The sequence below is a fragment of the Oncorhynchus keta genome, chromosome 2 (genome assembly GCF_023373465.1).
Source record: "Oncorhynchus keta strain PuntledgeMale-10-30-2019 chromosome 2, Oket_V2, whole genome shotgun sequence".
NCBI lineage: Eukaryota > Metazoa > Chordata > Actinopteri > Salmoniformes > Salmonidae > Oncorhynchus > Oncorhynchus keta.
In genome coordinates, this window is record NC_068422.1 from 12,264,541 (window position 1) to 12,285,059 (window position 20,519).

Below are 20,519 nucleotides of genomic sequence, written 5' to 3' on the forward strand. Positions count from 1 at the left end.
TGGGGTGGGCATTCTATGTTTTGTTTTTCTATGATTTTGTATTTCTATGTTTTGGCCGGGTATGGTTCTCAATCAGGGACAGCTGTCTATCATTGTCTCTGATTGGGAACCATACTTAGGTAGCCCTTTTCCCTCCTTTCAGTGTGGGAAGTTAACTTTGTTTGTGGCACATAGCCCTTAAGCTTCACGGTTGTTTTGTATTGTTTATTGTTTTTGTCGGCGTCACCTAAATAAAAGGAATATGTACGATCACCAAACTGCGCTTTTGTCCTCTTCATTCCACGGCCGTGACATCGACACATGCAACAACACAGAGTTACACATGGAATAAACAAACATACAGTCAATAATACAGTATATTATTGGTCAGTTATAGGTCAAATGTATCAGTTATAGAAAATATAAAAAATATTGATAAATTATAGATAATATTGATCAGTTATACATAATATTGATCAGTTATAGGTCAAATTGATCAGTTATACATAATATTGATCAGTTTTAGATAATATTGATCAGTTATAGCTTAAATTGATTAGTTAAAGGTCAAATTGATCAGTTATAGATACTATTGATCAGTTATAGGTCAAATTGATCAGTTATCGATAACATTGATCAGTTATAGATAATATTGATCCATTTTATTATTTTATAATAAGAAATTGCACAGTGTGTGTGTACTCTAAACAGAGCCCAGCGGGTTGAATCAATGTTGTTTCCATGTCATTTCAATTAAATCGGGAGGGAAGGAAAGGAAGTGAGAGAGAGGGAAAGAGAGAGGAAGTGAGAGAGAGGGAAAGAGAGGGGAGAGGCCCCTTTATTTGTCTATGTATGTCAAGGTGTGTCTTTGAGTCCATCTGTGGGCTGGGGACAGCTCTATGACCAGAAGGGGTGGAGGACAGGACAGGACGGCACTCAACTCTAATGCGCATGTTCATGCCTGTATGTGTGTGTCCTTGTGCCTGTGTGTGTGTGTTACGGTATTTATGCCAGCTTGTAAGAGCTTAGTTTGCACATTATTAAAGCATACCCAGCACAGTGTAGTTATCAGTTATCAGAGCCCATGGGTAAACTAAATACATACGGTTGGTCTGAGGAGAAAGTGAATCGAGAAATATTTACACAGAACCTGAAGTGTGGTTAGGGTTGATTTCAAGAAACCTAGCAGGACCAGCCCTAGTGTTCACACACACACACACACACACACACACACACACACACACACACACACACACACACACACACACACACACACACACACACACACACACACACACACACACACACACACACACACACACACACACACACACACACATCACCACTGTACATTTTGCTGCTGGGAGCTGCTCACCTGTGTCTGACATTCTCTTTAGATACCGGTAGTTATGTTTGTGGAACCATAACACTACAGTTGAAGTCAGAAGTTTCCATACACCTTAGCCAAATCCATTTAAAATCAGTTTTTCACAATTCCTGACATTTAATCATAGTAAAAATTCTCTGTTTTAGGTCATTTAGGCTCACCACTTTATGTTAAGAATGTGAAATGTCAGAATAATAGTAGAAAGAATAATTTATTTCACCATTCTCAGTGGGCCAGAACTTTACATACACTCAATTAGTACTTGGTAGCATTGCCTTTAAATTGTTTAACTTGTCAACCATTTCGGGTAGCCTTCCACAAGCTTCCCACAATAAGTTGGGTGAATTTTGGCCCGTTCCTCCTGACATATCTGGTGTAACTGAGTCAGGTTTGAAGGCCTCCTTGCTCACACATGCTTTTTCAGTTCTGCCCACATATTTTCTATAGGATTGCGGTCAGGGCTTTGTGATGGCCACTCCAATACCTTGACTTTGTTGTCCTTAAGCCATTTTGCCCAAACTTTGGAAGTATTCTTGCAGTCATTGTCCATTTGGAAGACCCATTTGCGACCAAGCTTTAACTTCCTGACTGGTGTCTTGAGATGTGGCATCAATATATTCACATAATTTTCCTGCCTCATGATGCCATCTATTTTGTGAAGTGCACCAGTCCCTCCTGCAGCAAAGCACCCCCACAACATGATGCTGCCACTCCCGTGCTTCACGGTTGGGATGGTGTTCTTTGGCTTGCAAGCCTCCCCCTTTTTTCTCCAAACATAACGATGATCAATATGGCGGAACAGTTCTATTTTTGTATCATCATACTATAGGACATTGCTCCAAAAAGTACGATCTTCTCCCCATGTGCAGTTGCAAACCGTAGTCTGGCTTTTTTATGGCAGTTTTGCAGCAGTGGCTTCTTCCTTGCTGAGCGGCCTTTCAGGTTATGTCGACATAGGACTTGTTTCACTGTGGATGTAGATACTTTTGCACTGGTTTCCTCCAGCATCTTCACAAGGTCCTTTGCTGTTGTTCTGCGATTGATTTGCACTTTATGCACCAAAGAACAATCATCTCTAGGAGACAGAACGCGTCTTCTTCCTGAACGGTATGACAGCTGTGTGGTCCCATGGTGTTATACTTGGATACTATTGTTTATACAGATGAACCTGGTACCTTCAGGCGTTTGAAAATTACTCCCAAGGATGAACCAGACTTGTGGAGATCTACTATTTTTGAATGAGGTCTTGGCTGATTTCTTTTGACTTTCCCATGATGTCAAGCAAAGAGGCACTGAGTTTGAAGGTAGGCCTTGAAATACATCCACAGGTACACCTCCAATTGACTCAAATTATGTCAATTAGCCTATCAGAAGCTTCTAAAGCCATGCCATCATTTTCTGGAATTTTCCATGCTGTTTAAAGGCACAGTCAACTTAATGTATGTGAACTTCTGACCCACTGGAATTGTGATCCAGTGAATTATAATTGAAATAATCTGTCTGTAAACAATCGTTGGAAAAATTACTTGTGACATGCAAAGTAGATGTCGTAACCGACTTGCCAAAACATTTGTGGAGTGGTTGAAAAATAAGTTTTAATGACCAACCTAAGTGTATGTAAACTTCTGACTTCAACTTTATATCATACATAAGTCTGACCGACTTTCTTGTGTTTACCCCAGGATCCACCGCTGGGGATAAGAATACTAAGTGTTGTCATGACTGTCCTGACCAGGTCAGGTTACAGGAGACCACAACCCTACAGATTATCTCTCAACCCCAACAGAGGAGGAGATATCTAGGGGTCTGAAGATGTGGGGGTTTTATGACCCCTCACGCCCCTGGTAAGTCTCAGGCCACAGACAAATTCCTTTGTCCTGTTACTATGAAGAACCAGCCTCAGAACATTAAACATGAAATAAAGGGACTTTGGAACAATGGTTTCCATCAGCCACAATGGTGGTCATGACGATAGATGGAATATGAAAATGTATGTCATTTTTGTTTTGTTATTAAAGGTTAATAGATTACGTTATTACGAAAACATTGTAACGTGAAGAGTTTTCCTAGTATATGTTTGATGTTTACACATTGTACGTTGTGTGGAAAATGTCCAAATCAAAGGGAATGTTTTGGTAAAGATGGAATGTTAAGTTAGTTGTCTTAAATTGGATTTGAGTCAAATCTAGACCTTGCCTCATTAACTTGGTACGCCCAGGGAATTGCCCTAAAGGCGGTTATGCCCACTTCTGACCCAAGGGTATAAAACCTGTGAGTGTAGAATTTACAGAGAAGACTACGTGACCCAAGCTGCAGCCAAGGTCTAAAAAGTCAATGAACCCAGAACGCAACACAAGTTTGAAGACAAAGAAATCCTTTTCTACCCAAGCTACGGATGAGTAGTTGTGTCTAAGCGGGTGAAATCAAGCCGGACTCCCTTAGCATCCAATCCCAGCGAATCGTGGTATCTAAAAGGATTCATTCCTATGCTGTGAGCTCTGAGCTACAGAGCTGTCTGTCATCAGAAGACCCCTTCCATAGCAAGGGCAAGGGAACAGACTTCTAAGCCAAAATGACACTGACATCTGAAGGACGATCAGAGAGGTGCGCAGAGAATCCTCGGAGGTCTACCCCACATAATTACATCATTATATTTTGACCAATAAGAGCGGAAGTTTGGGGCAAGGCTAGGGTTAGAATAACATAGCTGACAAATCAGAAATTCATATATTTCTCTCATGTACTTTCTTTTTCCTCTCTCTCTTTGAAATCCCAATTTTGGGTAACACGCGCCATAGTGTGTTGGCCCGTTATACTAAGTTTGAATCAATAGCCTATAATGTGTTTCATCTATGTGTATCTTTTATCATCATTTTAGCTTTTTAGTAAATAAATATTCAACTAAGATTGGTGTGGTACGAACTCATTGGTGAGACCCGGGCCCGTGCAGATTCACAGGCTATAAGACGTTCAGAATGAGATTGGTAGAGGTAACTGGTTAATTAGCGGCTGTTATAAAATCGATATTCTGATATTCTTTGAGTTAATTTGGGAAATAGAAACTCAATAAAAACGAGTTTTCCAATGGTGCCTCAGGTTAATGAGTTAATAATTGCTTGATTCAGGTAATCACGAAATTAGAAACATTGAATCATTCGATGAACAACAGTCGTCACATTGACTAATACAACGTCACGACAGTGTGTTTGCTGAAGAAAGACAAACACCCAAATAAACAGAATAGCTCAACTAAACACCACTGTAATAGAATTGAGACCTCGATAATCAATGCACGGACGCAGACCTCCCTCCTTTTTTCACAAAAAAGAAACTCGAGGAGACGGGTGACATGGAGGACCGAATGTACCCCTGTCTCAGAGATTCCGTAACATATGTCTCCATAGCCAACGTCTCCTCCTGTGACAATGGGTACATGTGACTCCTGGGAAGTGCAGCGTTCTCCTGGAGGTTTATCACGCAATCCCCCCGTCGATGGGGTGGTAATTTGGACTACCTTTTTTTTTTACAAAAGATGATCGCCAAATCGGCAAATTCTGAGGGAATGCGCACAGTGGAAACCTGGTCTGGACTCTCCACCGACGTGGCACCAATGGAAACTCCTATACACCTACCTGAACGCTCCTCTGACCACCCCTGAAGAGCCCCCTGTCTCCGGGAAATGAGGGGATTGTGAATAGCCAGCCAGGTAATCTCCAGGACCACTGGAAACGGAGGTGAATCGATAAGGAAGAAACTGATCCGTTCACTATGATCCCCCTGCGTTACCATGTCCAGCGGAACCGTGGCCTCCCAGACCAGCCCTGACCCTAACGGTCGGCTATCTAAGGAGTGCACGGGGAAGGGTGGGTCTATCGGCACCAACGGAATCCCGAACCTACGGGCGAGTCCGGGATCCATAAAACTCCCAGCTGCACCTGAATCGACTTGCGCCTTATGCTGGAGAGAGGGAGAAAACGCAGGGAAAGAAATGAATAAAAACATGTGACCAACAGGGAGCTCTGGGTGAGTTTGGTGCTTACTCACCTGGGGTGGCCGAGAAGTGTTCCGCCTGCCATCTCGACTCCCAGACGGGCTCCTCCAGCACCGGTCTGAAGTGTGTCCTGTCCAACCGCAGTAGGTGCAGGAGGAGCCTCCTCCTCCGGTCCCCCTCGATGCAGCCTCTCCCAACTCCATCAGAGTTGGAGAAGGAGGGCTGGGAGGTGGAACTGACAGGACCCCTTCTGAACGCCCGCGGGCAGCTCGCAGGTTGTCCAGCCGGATCGACAAGTCCATGAGTTTGTCGAGGGAGAGTGTGGTGTCCCGACAAGCTAGCTCCCTGCGGACGTCCTCCCGGAGGCTGCACTGGTAGTGGTCTATCAGGTCCCTGTCACTCCACCCCGCTACAGCGGCCAAGGTCCGGAACTCCAAAGTGAAGTCTTGCGTGCTCCTCGTCTCCTGTCTGAGGTGAAACAGTCGCTCACCCGCCGCTCGGCCCTCAGGAGGGTGGTCGAACACAGCCCGAAAATGGCGGGTGAACGCCGGGTAGTGGTCCCGAGCAGAGTCTGGGCCATTCCAGACTGCGTTGGCCCCTTCCAGGGCTCTACCTGTCAGACAGGAGACGAGGAAGCTCACACTTTCCTCACCCGAGGGAGTCGGATGAACGGTAGCCAGGTAGAGCTCAAGCTGGAGCAAAAATCCCTGGCACCCAACCGCCGCTCCATCGTACTCCCTCGGGGGCGCGAGACGCAACGCGCTGGGACCGGACACCGCCGGAGGAGGAGTGGGTTGCGTCGTCTGTGGGGGAGCTGGGGTTGATGTCGGGAGACCACTCCTCTCCCATCGCTCCATCCTCTCCATCATTTGGTCCATCGCCGAACCGATCCGATAGAGGACGGCTGTATGATGGAGGACGCGCTCCTCCATTGATGGAAGAGGGGTGGTCGCTTCTCCTGCTGACTCCATGTCGTGGTGCGGGCTTCTGTTACAGCTTCTAGGAGTAGTGGGTGGAGGAGTCAGGCGCAGAGAGCAGAGTTAGTTCAAACGTGGGTCTTTATTCCAGGAACAGAGTCATGCGCCAAACACAAGGGCGCATGAATAACCAAGTCCAACAAACTTGGTTATACATGAACACCCAAAAGTACTCGTTACATTCTGAATACTTAGAAGGACAGGAAAATGGTTATCCCTACTGCCTCTGATCTGGCGGATTCACTAAACACAAATGCTTCATTTGTAAATTATGTCTGAGTGCTGGAGCTGGAGTAAAGAGTAAGAGTAAATAAATAATCAGTAAATCAAAATTAAATAAAAACGATTTTGCCATCTGGTTTGCTTAATATTTTATTTATTTTTGTATTTATTTATTTTTAACCTTTATTTAACTAGGCAAGTCAGTTCAGAACAAATTCTTATTTACAATGACGGCAATATACTTGTATGTGAATTTATGTATACTTTTACTTTTGATACTTAATTATATTTAAAACCAAATACTTTTAGACTTTTACTCAAGTAGTGTTTTACTGGGCGACATTCACTTTTACTTGAGTCATTTTCAATTAAGGTTACATCTACTCAAGCATGACAATTGGGTACTTCTTCCATCACTGCATTTATGCAATGGCTTCACCGTGGGCACAATCAGAATGCGGATAAGATCAGGACAAAGGACGCATGTTAAACCAGGTGTAAACGAGGCTTTTGGTAGCGCAGGGCACAGATGACCATGTCCGGAGTTGGAGCGCACTACCATTGGCTAAGCGAGCGCTACGTGTACATTACAGCAGCAACAGGTACCTCACATGTTTACAGTTGTCTTCATCCGCGGAGTGGAACCTCAGACGCTTCTACCACTTAAGCAAAACGTGCATTCTGAAGATATTATCGATGTTCCATGGTGAAAACTATTCTTCTACATACAGGGGAATCTTACTTTCACTTGAAAGGTAAGTTAAGTTTCAATTTGTTGTCCATTCCATTTTTTCTTCATAGAAATCCAATGAAGTTATATCAATTTAAGACATTCACAGTTTTTTCAACTATTCAAATCAAAATAGCATTTCTTACTGAAAAACATGATATACAGTCCAGTCCGTAATTATTGGCACCCTTGGTAAAGATTAGCAAAACATTTTTTGTATAAAATAAATAATACAAATACTGAGCTATATCGTATACTCAAGAAAGGAGGAAAATGTTATTATTTTATACTAATACAATTGCTCAGAGATAGATATTTTGTGTAACAAGTAATATATATATATTTAAAAAATATGATTGGTATGCTTGTTTTCAATAGATTTCAATACCTCACCTATCGAGGATAACTGCACTGAGCCTTTTTCTAACATGTTTTATGAGATTGGAGGACACATTGGGAGGGATCTTAGTCCACTCCTCCATACAGAATCTTTCCAGGTCCTTGATATCCGTGCACTTATGGACTCTCCTTTTCAATTCAAACCACAGGTTTTCAATGGGGTTCAAATCCGGAGACTGAGATGGCCATTGCAAAATGCTGATTTTGTGGTCATTTAACCATTTCTTTGTGGATTTTGATGTGCGCTTGGGGTTATTGTCATGCTGGAAGATCCACATTGCTAAACGGCATTGGCACTTGGATTAGAATCTGTGCTATGGTCAGATGACATTAAAACAAGAGCTCTTCGGCCACGCGTCACTGGGCAGCTCGGGCCCGGGTTTCCCTTTGTAATCCATAATAGTTTTCAAGCCCTGCCACATCCGACGAGCGTCAGAGCTGGTGTAGGACGATTCAAACATTGTCCTGTATTGAGGCTTTGCCTGTTTGATGGTTCGTCTGAGGCTATAGCGGGATAAAAATATTAAAACATACAGTAAAGCCGCTCATCATTTACCATGCATTCAGTCATCTAACAGACTCACATCCAGAGTGACCCAAAAGGGAACATCGACAGGTCTCCCACCAAGTCAAAACGGGGGCTCGAACCAGCAACCTATCTGCCACCGGCTATGCTTCTAATAACCGCCAGGCCATCAACCATCCTGAGAACCACGCCCCACCCCGAAAAAAACCCTCCCAAGCCACCGTCCCCCAATGCATCATCAGTCAACAAAATGAACAAAAGAGCAAAAAGAGAATGTGTACACACGTACAAACACCTGCTCATCAACAGCCTCAGGCAAACAATCATTGGATGCAACAGCATTGCTTCTCAGCATCATTCAAGCATTTCTTATAAGCGTCTGGATTAGTGTTCCGCTCCATGTAATCCATGACTTCTGGTTGGGATATGTACGTACGGTCATTGTGGGGACGACGTGGGGACACTTATTTATGAAGCCAGTGACTGAGGTGGTATACTCCTCAATGCCATTGGATAAATCCCGGGAACACATTCCATTCTGTGCTAGCAAAACAGTCTTGTAGCGTAGCATCTGCTTCATCTGACCACTTCCGTATTGAGCGAGTCACGGGTACTTCCTGCTTTAGTTTTTGCTTGTAAGAAGGAATCAGGAGGATCAAATTATGGATAGATTTGCCAAATGGAGGGCAGAGTAGAGCTTTGTATGCGTCTCTGTGTGTGGAGAAAAGGTGGTCTAGAGTTTTTTTTCCCTCTGGTTGCACATGTGACATGCTGGTAGAAATGAGGTCAAATGGATTTAAGTTTGCCTGCATTAATGTCCCCAGCCACTAGGAGCGCCGCCTCTGGATGAGCATTTTCTTGTTTCCCTATGGCCTTATACAGCTTGTTGAGTGTGGTCTTAGTGCTGACATCAGTTTGTGGTGGTAAATAGACAGCTACGAAATATACAGATGAAAAGTCTCTTGGTAGATAGTGTGGTCTACAGCTTGAGGTACTCTACCTGAGGCGAGAGATCTAAGATCCCTCCTTATGTGTTCTCTAATTTCATATAACGTTTTAGAAAAAGGCTCAGTGTCATTATCCTCGCAATGTGAGGTATTGAAAGTTATTGAAAACAGGGTTGCAAATCATTTTGACCTCTATATTTAAAAATATATATATATTTACTTGTTAAATAAAATGTGCCATATGTATGTTATTTGTATAAAAATATTATCAATCTAACCTTAATAATATTTTCATAATAAGCAAAAGCCTAAAAGTGTTACTTTGTTACCCAACTCATCATCACAATGAAATAATACTGAATGTATAATTTCTGTAAATACTACAGTATGTAGTTGGTTTTATGCTGTGAAAAAACTGTTAGAATAACTTGCTGTATAGCAGAATAGCCCCTTGCAGTTATTTCACCTGTTACCATGTTACATGAATGGCGTCTGATGAAGCATACCAGTAGGCCAACAGCCTTCACACAGACACATGATTTCACATCATAGATAGCCTATATCTCAGACAGGTTTACTGTTAATCTCACACAGTGACCTGCAATTTAAAGGAGCAATCTGTGATTGCTACATCTGCGATTGCTACATGCAACTGTCGTACCCCATCAAAATCCAAAATATATGCTTGTTTTACTCAATTGTTTGTAAACGATTTAATTGTAAACCAACAATGTATAGTCTCAAGGCATGTTTAAAACTATAACTGTGATATCATGGATGGTCAGTCCTTGCATTCATAGCTCTGTTTATGAATTTGAAAGTGGTAACATTTCTTCAGCGCCAGCCCTCAGCTGTTTACCAAATCAGTGGCGGGGTGGCGCTTTGTCGTTTGAAGTGCAGATTTCCCCTTTAAGTTATGAGATGGAGTACACAAGGGTAAAATCTCTCTCCCCAAAATTGTGCTGTACTTTTCTGTCCCCTGTCTGTATTAAAAGAGCGTAACCTTGAGTTGGGTATTATCTGGAGGCCTGGGTAACCTACAGTAGGATAAGACAGGTGGAGATTACAATATAGCATTTTCACACACTGGCTGATTAGATAGACACTGTATTTTTACATTTTTCTTCACGTCAAAAGAAAATACATCTTCATTTAAAACTGAATAAAAACAATTCTAAAAAGGCCATATTTCTGTCTTATTGTAATATAACATATATAACTCATCATTAATCATCATAAACAGCTTAGTTCCATTAGCTAATTACAATGTAATTACAGTGTAATCAGCATTTCACGGTGAGGTTTACACTTGTTGAATTCGGCGCATGTGATGAAGTTTGATTTGATTTTAGAACTTGGGTTTGTCAATTCGTAGTTGTTTTTCTGAGTAATAAGGACTCAAACTCAAGTACCCCCTGTATAGTTTTATTTTTAAAAAAAATCCCCTTTATTTAACCAGGTAGGTCAGGTAGGCCAATGGGTATGTTTGGCAGCATGAGTAGAGGCTTTGTTGCGAAATAGGAGGCTGATTCTAGATTTCATTTTGGATTGGAGATATTTAATGTGAGTCTGGAAGGAGAGTTTACAGTCTAACAACACCTAGATATTTGTAGTTGTCCACATATTCTAAGTCAGAACCGTCCAGAGTAGTGATGCTAGTCGGGCGGTCGAGTGTGGGCAGCGATTGGTTGAAGAGCATGCATTTAGTTTTACTAGTGTTTAAGAGCAGTTGGAGGCCACGGAAGGAGTGTTGTATGGCATTGAAGCTTGTTTGGAGGTTTGTTACCAGTGTCCAAAGAAGGGCCAGATGTATACAGAATGGTGTCGTCTGCGTAGAGGTGGATCAAATAATCGTCCGCTGCAAGGGTGACATCATTGATATATACAGAGAAAAGAGTCGGCCCGAGAATTGAACCCTGTGGCACACCCATAAAGACTGCCAGATGTCCCCGATAACAGGCCCTCCGATTTGACACACTGAGCTCTATCTGAGAAGTTGTTAGTGAACCAGGCGAGGCAGTCATTAGAGAAACCAAGGCGTTGTGTCTGCCGATAAGAATATGTGGATTGACAGAGTCAAAAGCCTTGGCCAGGTCGATGAAGACGGCTGCACAGTACTGTCTTTTATCGATGGCGTTTATGATATTGCTTAGGACCTTGAGCGTGGCTGAGGTGCACCCGTGATCATCTCGGAAACCGGATTGCATAGGGGAGAAGGTATGGTGGGATTTGAAACGGTCGGTGCTCGCGTTGTTAACTTGGCTTTCAAAGACTTTAGAAAGGCAGGGCAGGATGGATATAGGTCTGTAACAGTTTGGGTCTAGAGCATGGGTGTCAAACTCTGGCCCGTGGGGTAATTATATTTGGCCCGCGAGACAATACCAAATTACTACTAGAGCTGGCCCGCCGGTATTATACAGCGCATTCACCACTAATACTACGAATCCCATAATGCTCTGCTGTTTTCGCGCGCCAATCAGGACAGGACCCAGAAACGCTCTCTCCTCTGTGACAGTAGTCATAGCAACATAGACACTACAACTGTCAGCGAGCTAACCCTTCCCAAAAATGGCAAAAAGAAAGGCAGAAAACAGGAGCTTTCTGGACAAGTGTGAGGCAGAATATCTGTTTACATATGTAAAAGACAAACCTGTTTGTCTTGTTTGTGGAGTCAACGTGGCTGTAAGTAAGGAGTACAACATTAGACGACACTATGAAACGAAACACCATGACAAATACAAGGACCTGGACATGACTCAAAGGAGCCAGAACGTAGAGGAGATGAAAAGAAGTTTGGTTTCACAACAGAATATGTTTAAAAAAGCCACATCACAAAGCGAGGCTGCTGTAAAGGCTAGTTATATAGTGGCAGCAGAGATCGCAAAATCAGCCCGGCCCTTTAATGAGGGAGAGTTCATGAAAAAGTGCATTAAGATGAAGGTTTGTGACCTCGTATGCCCAGAGAAAAAACAAGCATTTTCAAACGTGAGCCTGAGCAGGAACACAGTAGCTGATCGCACATGTGATCTTGCCACCAATCTGTATGACCAGCTGATGGAAAAGGGAAAAGATTTTGTTGCGTTCTCCCTCGCTGTGGATGAGAGCTGCGACGCATCTGATACTGCTCAGCTGTCAGTCTTCATCCGTGGAGTGGACTCAAATCTGTGTGTTACGGAGGAGCTATTAGGATTCAAATCAATGCATGGCACAACCACAGGAAAGGAAATCTTTGAGGAGGTTTCCAAATGTGTAACTGAAATAAAGCTGCCGTGGGATAAACTCGTTGGATTAATGACAGATGGTGCGCCAGCGATGTGCGGTAAAAAGAGTGGACTGGTGGGCATGGTTCGGGAGAAGATGCCGGAAGAGAACTGTGCAGGTGAGCTAAATGTTTACCACTGCATCATACATCAGGAAGCACTGTGTGCCAAAGCCCTAAAGATGGAACATGTTATGACCACAGTAACACAGGTAGTTAACTTTATAAGAGCCAAAGGTCTAAATCACCGCCAGTTTAAATCTTTTCTGGAGGAGTGTGGTTAGGAATACGCAGACGTGCCGTATCACACAGAGGTGAGATGGCTAAGCAGAGGAAAAGTACTGAACAGATGTTTCGAGCTGCGTGAGGAAATATGTCAATTCCTGGAAACCAAAGGGAAGGATACAGCAGAGCTCCGGGAGCAAAAGTTCCTGTGTGAGCTGGCCTTTCTCTGTGACATCTCGAGCCATCTCGATGCGCTGAACCTGCAGCTTCAGGGGCGGGGGCGCATCATCACAGACATGTACGCTGCAGTGAGGGCCTTCAAAACTAAACTGTGCCTGTGGGAGAATCAGATGCTGCAAGGAAACCCTTGCCATTTTCCCAGCTGCCAATCCATAAAAGCGCAGATCTCTACCGCCGTGTTCCCATGCGCACAGTTTGCTGAAAAACTCAGTGTTCTCGCCGCTGAGTTTAGCCGGCGATTTGCCGACTTCGATGCCCAGAAATGCAAGTTTGAACTGCTTAGTAATCCCTTCGCAGTTGATGTGGAAAATGCACCAACCAACATCCAAATGGAGCTGATTGAACTCCAGTGCAACGACACGCTGAAGTCAAAGTATGATGCTGTGGGCGCCGCACAGTTTCCACGGTTCATCCCTGACACAATGCCTCAGCTCCGCACCCAAGCTGCTCAGATGCTCTCCATGTTCGGCAGCACTTATCTATGCGAGCAACTTTTCTCCTCGATGAAGATGACCAAAACAACTCACAGGAGACGTCTGACTGATGAACATCTTCGCTCGATACTGAGGATTTCTTCAGCTCAGAGCTTGAGCCCAGACATTGATGAACTAGCATCCAAGAAGAGATGCCAGGTATCTGGCTTGGGCACATCAGATTAGACCAGTGTGTAATAATTAACGTTTTCTTTATGCACTTTTTCTTGCTACAAGGCATGGGCTTGAATGGTTGATTGATTTATTATCAATTTATTTGTAAAATGATTAGCCAGTGGAAAAAGTTTATTTTGGTATTTAAATCAGAAGGCTGCAAATAGAAAAGAGGCATACAATTTTTATTTACATTTTATTTATTTAATAAATGAATGCCATTGATGTGTTTTTTCATTTGAAATTCGATTTTGCATGTCTCCACTATTAAATTATATATTGTATGGTAATAAGTGATGCTTGTTCCATATTCAATGTTAAAGCAAAACTTGTTTGGGTCCATATTAAAAGGTTAATTTGTTCAATGTTGGCCCGTGACTTTGTTCAGGTTTTACATTTTGGCCCACTGGGTATTTGAGTTTGACACCCCTGGTCTAGAGTGTCTCCCCCTTTGAAGAGGGGGATGACCGTGGCCGCTTTCCAATCTATAGGAATCTCAGACGATACGAAAGAGAGTTTGAACAGACTAGTAATAGGGGTTGCAACCATGGCGGAGGATAATTTTAGAAAGAGAGGGTCCAGATTGTCTCGCCCATCTGATTTGTAGGGATCCAGATTTTGCAGCTCATTCAGAACATTAGCGGTCTGGATTTGGGTGAAGGAGAAGTGGGGGGGCTTGGGCCAGTTGCTGCGGAGGGTGCAGAGCTGTTGGCTGAGGTTGGGGTAGCGAGGTGGAAAGCATGGCCAGCCATAAAGAAATGCTTATTGAAATTCTTGATTATCGTGGATTTATCGGTGGTGACAGTGTTTCCTAGCCTCAGTGCAGTGGGCAGCTGGGAGGAGGTGCTCTTATTCTCCATGGACTTTACAGTGTCCCAAAACATTTTGGAATTAGTGCTGCAAGATGCACATTTCTGTTTGAAAAAGCTAACCTTTGCTTTCCTAACTGACTGTGTATATTGGTTACTCACTTCGCTGAAAAGTTGCATATCGTTGGGACTATTTGATGCTATGGCAGTACGCCACAGGATGTTTTTGTGCTGGTCAAGGGCAGTCAAGTCTGGAGTGAACCAAGGGCTATATCTGTTCTAAGTTCTACATTTTTCAAAAGGGGCATGATTATTTAAGATGGTGAGGAAAGCACTTTTAAAGAACAACCATGCATCCTCTACTGACGGGATGAGGTCAATATCCTTCCAGGATACTCAGGCCAGGTCGATTAGAAAGGCCTACTCGCAGAAGTGGGAGTGTTTGACAGTGATGAGGGGTGGTTGTTTGACCGCAGACCTATAACGGACGCAGGCAATGAGGCAGTTGTTGCTGAGATCCTAGTTGAAAATAGCAGAGGTGTATTTAGAGGGCAGGTTGGTTAGGATGATATCTATGAGGGTGCCCATGCTTATGGAGTTTGGGTTGTACCTGGTAGGTTCCTTGATAATTTGTGTGAGATTGAGGGCATCTAGCTTAGATTGTAGGACGGGCGGGGTGTTAAGCATATCCCAGTTTAGGTCACCTAACAGTACGAACTCTGGAAATAGATTGGGGGCAATCAATTCACATATGGTGTTCAGGGCTCAGCTGGGAGCAAGCGGCAACAGTGAGAGACTTATTTCTGGAGAGATGGAATTTTAAAAGTAGAAGCTTGAACTGCTTGGGCATAGACCTGGATACTATGACAGAACTCTGCAGGCTATCTCTGCAGTAGATTGCAACTCTGCCCCCTTTAGCAGTTCTATCTTGATGGAAAATGTTGTAGTTGGGGATGGAAATTTCAGAATTTTTGGTGGTCTTACTAAGCTAGGATTCAGTCACGGCTAGGACATCAGGGTTGGCAGAGTGTGCTAAACCAGTGAATAAAGCAAACTTAGGGAGGGGGCTTCTGATGTTAACATGCATGAACCCAAGGCTTTTATGGTTACAGAAGTCAACAAATGAGAGCGCCTGGGGACACACAGGGTTAACCTCTATATCACCAGAGGAACAGAGGAGGAGTAGGATGAGGGTACGGCTATAGGAAATGGTCGTCTAGTGCGTTGGGAACAGAGAATAAAAGGAGCAGATTTCTGGGCATAGTAGGATAGATTCAGGGCATAATGTACAGACAATGGTATGGTAGGGTGCGAGTACAGTGGAGGTAAACCTAGGCATTGAGTGACGATGAGAGAGGTTGCATCTCTGGAGGCACCAGTTAAGCTAGGTGAAGTCTCCGCATGTGTGGGGGTGGGACAAAGGGGCTATCTAAGGCATGTTGAGCGGGACTAAGGGCACCGCAATAATATAAAACAATGAGAGCTGGCCGGGGCCAGCAGATGGGTCTTCACCGACATCCACAACGCAGAAGACAGTGGACCAGTCGTGTTGGATCGGCGGGGCTCCGTGTCGACAAAGGGTCCAGGCCAATTGGCAAGAGAGGTATTGTAGTTGGTGTACTTCGTTGGCTAGCCGGGAGATGGGCCTAGCTCGAGGCTAGCTCGAGGCTAACTGGTGCTTGCCTCTGGACAGTGGCGTTAGCCACAATAGCCACTTGGTAGCAGCTAGCTAGCTAGATCCAGTGTAATGGTCCAGAGCTTGCAGCAGGAATCTGGTGATGTAATGGAGAAAAGCAGTCTGATATGCTCAGGTCTGATAGCACGCTGTGCAGACTGGAAGGTATTATCCGCGCTAAATGGCTGGTGTCTGATCTAAACGTAATGACCGCCAGAAGTAGCTAACAATGACTAAATAGCTAGTAGCTAATTAGCTGGCTAGCTTCTGATGGCTTGCCTCTGATGGAGGTTCCAGTTATAAGGTCTAAAAAAATTGCAGATCCGTACCACTTTGGATGAGGCGAGTTGCAGAAAGGTATATTTAATTCGAAAATGGAAAAAAGAGATTGAAATATATACAAAAAATGAAATAAATGATATATATAGCCTCATTATTGTTATTTTATTATTATAATTTTTTAAAACTTTAGTTAATTTAGTAAACATGTGACAAATAAAATTTGATTGGATGATTTGATTTGAGAGTGGAAGGGGAAAATGGTGGTCAAAAAACAGCATATTCCAACTTGAGTATTTAAACTAATCTGTAACACTGTAGCCCTCAGGGCAAAGGCACTGCCACTTGTTTGCTTATCTCTTCCTTGACAAGTCCTTTCTATAACCAGTTGTTGTTTCTGTTGTCTTCCAAGGCTGTTGTGAGGAAGAGGGGTAACTAAATCAGGCTGAAGGATGAAGTCTAAAGGGAAGGTCGCTATGTCATGCAGAAAACCCTGGACCGAGCCAGACCTGGACCTTGAACCAGAGAACAGAGAACCAGGCACCAGCGAACAGGAGGGCTCTGAGGCCTCGGCCCGTATTGGAGGCTCCTGGAGAGGCGTTCTGAGGGGCGGTGGCACCATCCACGGCCCCCACAGACACCGACGGTCTCACAACAGTAACAAAGAACGCAACGTCCGGCGGCTGGAGAGCAACGAGCGAGAGCGCCAGCGCATGCACAAACTTAACAACGCCTTCCAGGCTCTTAGAGAGGCCATTCCACATGTCAAAATGGACAAGAAGCTCTCCAAGATCGAGACGCTGACGTTGGCTGAGAACTACATCAAGTCCCTGACCTCCATCATCCTGGGGATATCTTGCGCCCGCCTGCCTCCTGGTGAGACACCGACAGAGGCTAGCGCTGCCAGACTGCTCCAGTGTTACCAGCAGCACCTGGAGGAGGACGGGGATGAGAGCCTGTCTCAGTTCCTCACCCAGATCCACAGCTTCAGCCAGGAGAGCTAACAGCTAGCCTCAGTTACTCACCCAAATCCACAGCTTCAGCCAGGAGAGCTAACATCTAGCCTCAGTTCCTCACCCAGATCTACAGCTTCAGCCAGGAGAGCTAACAGCTAGCCTCAGTTCCTCACCCAGATCCACAGCTTCAGCCAGCAGAGCTAACATCTAGCCTCAGTTCCTCACCCAGATCCAAAGCTTCAGCCAGGAAAGTTAGCCAGCAGGTGCTAACTCCACAGCCAAAGAGTTGAAGCATCCAGGCTTGACTTGGGGAGCGAATCTCAACTGAAACCCTATCTACCATATTGTACACTGCTACTCTACTTATGACCATGGCCAAAAGTAGTGCACAGATTGGGGAAAAGGGTGTCATCTGAGATGCAGCCTTATACTCCGACAAGCTAGTGAGCTACAGTGACATACCTGACCATGCACAAAATGGAGCACGCAGGAAGGTGAGGTGATTTGGAGCACTGAACCCTTGACATTCATTCTCAGAAACGTAATGGTGGAGTACAAGTGAAGACAGACACAGGCAGCCTGTGGACTATGTCAGATTAGACAAAGGCCTAGCCAGAACTGTGACAGACAGAATCTCCAAAGGACCATGATATAACTTCTAGAATAGGGGAACTTAAAGTTCATCTCACGTGGGATTCTGATTCTGATATGTGGTGAGAACCAAGTCAAAGAACATTCCAGACCCATTTAATCTGTTTTCTTTATTTTTTCTGTCATTTTTCCTAGCTGGCGATTAACTGTAGTTACCTGATTGGTCAGAAATGTAAAATAACTGATTGTTAAAGTATAGTTCTTTAGCATACACTGTAGCCCACAAGGGCCCAAGCTGTGTATATAGGACAGGCCACCCCTGCTGTAGATAGGACAGGCCACCCCTGCTGTAGATAGGACAGGCCACCCTAGCTGTAGATAGGACAGGCCACCCCTGCTGTAGATAAATAAATGTTTTCAACCTTTTAGGAACAATGTTTGTTTTCCCAGCTGAGCACTACCTCTGGACACAACAGTCACGTACAGCACAAGGATATGCGTACCTATACTGGTCCCACAGACTGCCTCTCGACAGTCAAGTAAGTACAAGACAAGGATATAATTCCCTATACTTGTCCCACAGACTTTAGTCAAATACTGTACTGTTTAAGGAAGGGAAAGAATACACACTAATTTAAACAAAGTGTAAATTATTAGAAACATATTTGTATGTATATATTTTATTTGGGGGTGGTTGACACAGTTATTAAATTGCAGAGTGGAAGACAGGTAGATGGGACAAACAGTTTGAATGATTGGAGCAGGGAATTGAACTCATGCCTCTGGTGGGAAGAGGAAGCCAGCAGTGTTATCGCTAGACCACAGGATCTACACAGAGCCATATGTGTACATGTCAAAATGTACAGTATGTGTTGACCAAGTTGTTTTACCTCTATGACCCTATGGTATCTTGTGTTTTTATGGTTCTGGGACATGGATTTCTAGCTCAGTTGGTAGAGCATGGGGCTTCCAATGCCAGGATAGTGGGTTCAATTACCACTTGTACACAGAAAGTATGCAAACATGACTGTAAGTTACCTGGAATAAATGCATCAGCTAAATGGCATATTTTATTAGAACAGTGGTGTGTGTGTGTGAAAGGTGAATGTAATAATGATGTTGCTCTTACAATGTGTGTTTGAATGATTTTCTGTAAAGTCTTTGCAATCCTGAGTTCTCCTGAGACTCCAAGAAAGTGTGAATTGAAAAATGTAAAACGAGAATCTTCCTTATCAATAATTAAATTTATTGAGAGGACATTGACCAGGCACACTATTAGAAGGAATAAATATATAGCTCAATAACACCCTTGTTGGAGTTGGAACAGTACCGGCTTATAGTATTCTATTTTACACCATAATCAACAAAAGCAATGGAATCCTCAAGTGAAAAGTCCGATAGACTTATGATTTTCATGCTATGGTTGTACCCCCTTCACATCCCAACCTATACGTGTCATGTGTCCCTCCTTTAGGATAAATCCTGTACTGTAGTAACAGCAGTATGTACTCAGTGTCATTATCAAACAATGCACTTATTGTATTATGAACTGCCATAGGAAGATAAAGTGACAGTATTCACAGATATACAGTTTTCTCGACAATGAATGATTTGTAGTTGCAGTATATCAGTCACTATTGGATCTTCATCTTTCAGTTACAGCAGTAAGATGAATGAATGCCCAAACGTGATAGTTTCAGCCTTTGTGGTTTAAAGATAATACTTAATATGACTGATATTTTATGATTTTTATATATCAATGTACAATAACCCAACCTTGAAATATCACAATGAAAACATTTATACTATACTCGTATTCAGATTTATAAAAAATATATATATATGTTCTTTCCACCAACCCCTTCACGTGTGTTGGCTGCCAGTCACATGTGTTGGCTGCCAGTCATGTGTGTTGGCTGCCAGTCACATGTGTTGGCTGCCAGTCACATGTGTTGGCTGCCAGTCACTTGTGTTGGCTGCCAGTCACGTGTGTTGGCTGCCAGTCACGTGTGTTGGCTGCCAGTCACGTGTGTTGGCTGCCAGTCATGTGTGTTGGCTGCCAGTCACATGTGTTGGCTGCCAGTCACATGTGTTGGCTGCCAGTCACTTGTGTTGGCTGCCAGTCACGTGTGTTGGCTGCCAGTCACGTGTGTTGGCTGCCAGTCACGTGTGTTGGCTGCCAGTCACGTGTGTTGGCTGCCAGTCATTACTGCTAAAATCATAGGAGGTGAAAAATATGCAGATAATAGTGTTAAAACTCTTATTTTCCTGAGAAACAAACAAATGAACTTTTAAGCCTTTCAAAGACATAATTTTTCAAGCATTTTTTTTATGAAAATAAGAATATGTACTTTCTTTTCAAGAGTAACACAAAATTGCTATAGAAAAAACTGTCCCCCTAGGAACATGGACATACAAACTCTTCACTGTGGCCATCACAGATACAAACCATTCAGGGGAAAGGCATATAACTGTAAAAGCGCCATGTGCTATCAAAGGATTCATAACCTAAATGATTCTCAGTAAATAAACCATTCATGTTTTTGTTGTGACTCCAGTGGAATCTCTACGTTACCAGCAGGTACAGTAAAAACTACTGATCACCCACCTTCACAGAATCATACATCGCCCACTTTCACAGAATCATACATCGCCCACCTTCACAGAATCATACATCGCC

The 20,519-nt window shown here is 43.6% G+C and overlaps 1 protein-coding gene across 2 annotated transcripts in view; it reads left to right on the plus strand.

Annotated features, from left to right (window-relative positions):
• Window positions 1-7,163: 7,163 nt before the first annotated feature.
• Window positions 7,164-20,519, plus strand: part of LOC118372946 (class A basic helix-loop-helix protein 15-like) — a 34,698-nt gene continuing 21,342 nt past the window's right edge. Inside the window, exons 1-2 of one of the 2 annotated variants that reach the window (XR_008072636.1) lie at window positions 7,164-7,311; window positions 16,705-18,378. Coding sequence is in view for 1 of the 2 variants with exons in the window: in XM_035758995.2 (XP_035614888.1) it covers window positions 16,745-17,296 (552 nt within the window). In the remaining variant the exon portion in view is untranslated. Of the gene's footprint in view, window positions 7,312-16,704; window positions 20,392-20,519 lie in introns of those variants that run through there. The other variant, XM_035758995.2, reaches the window with a different exon arrangement.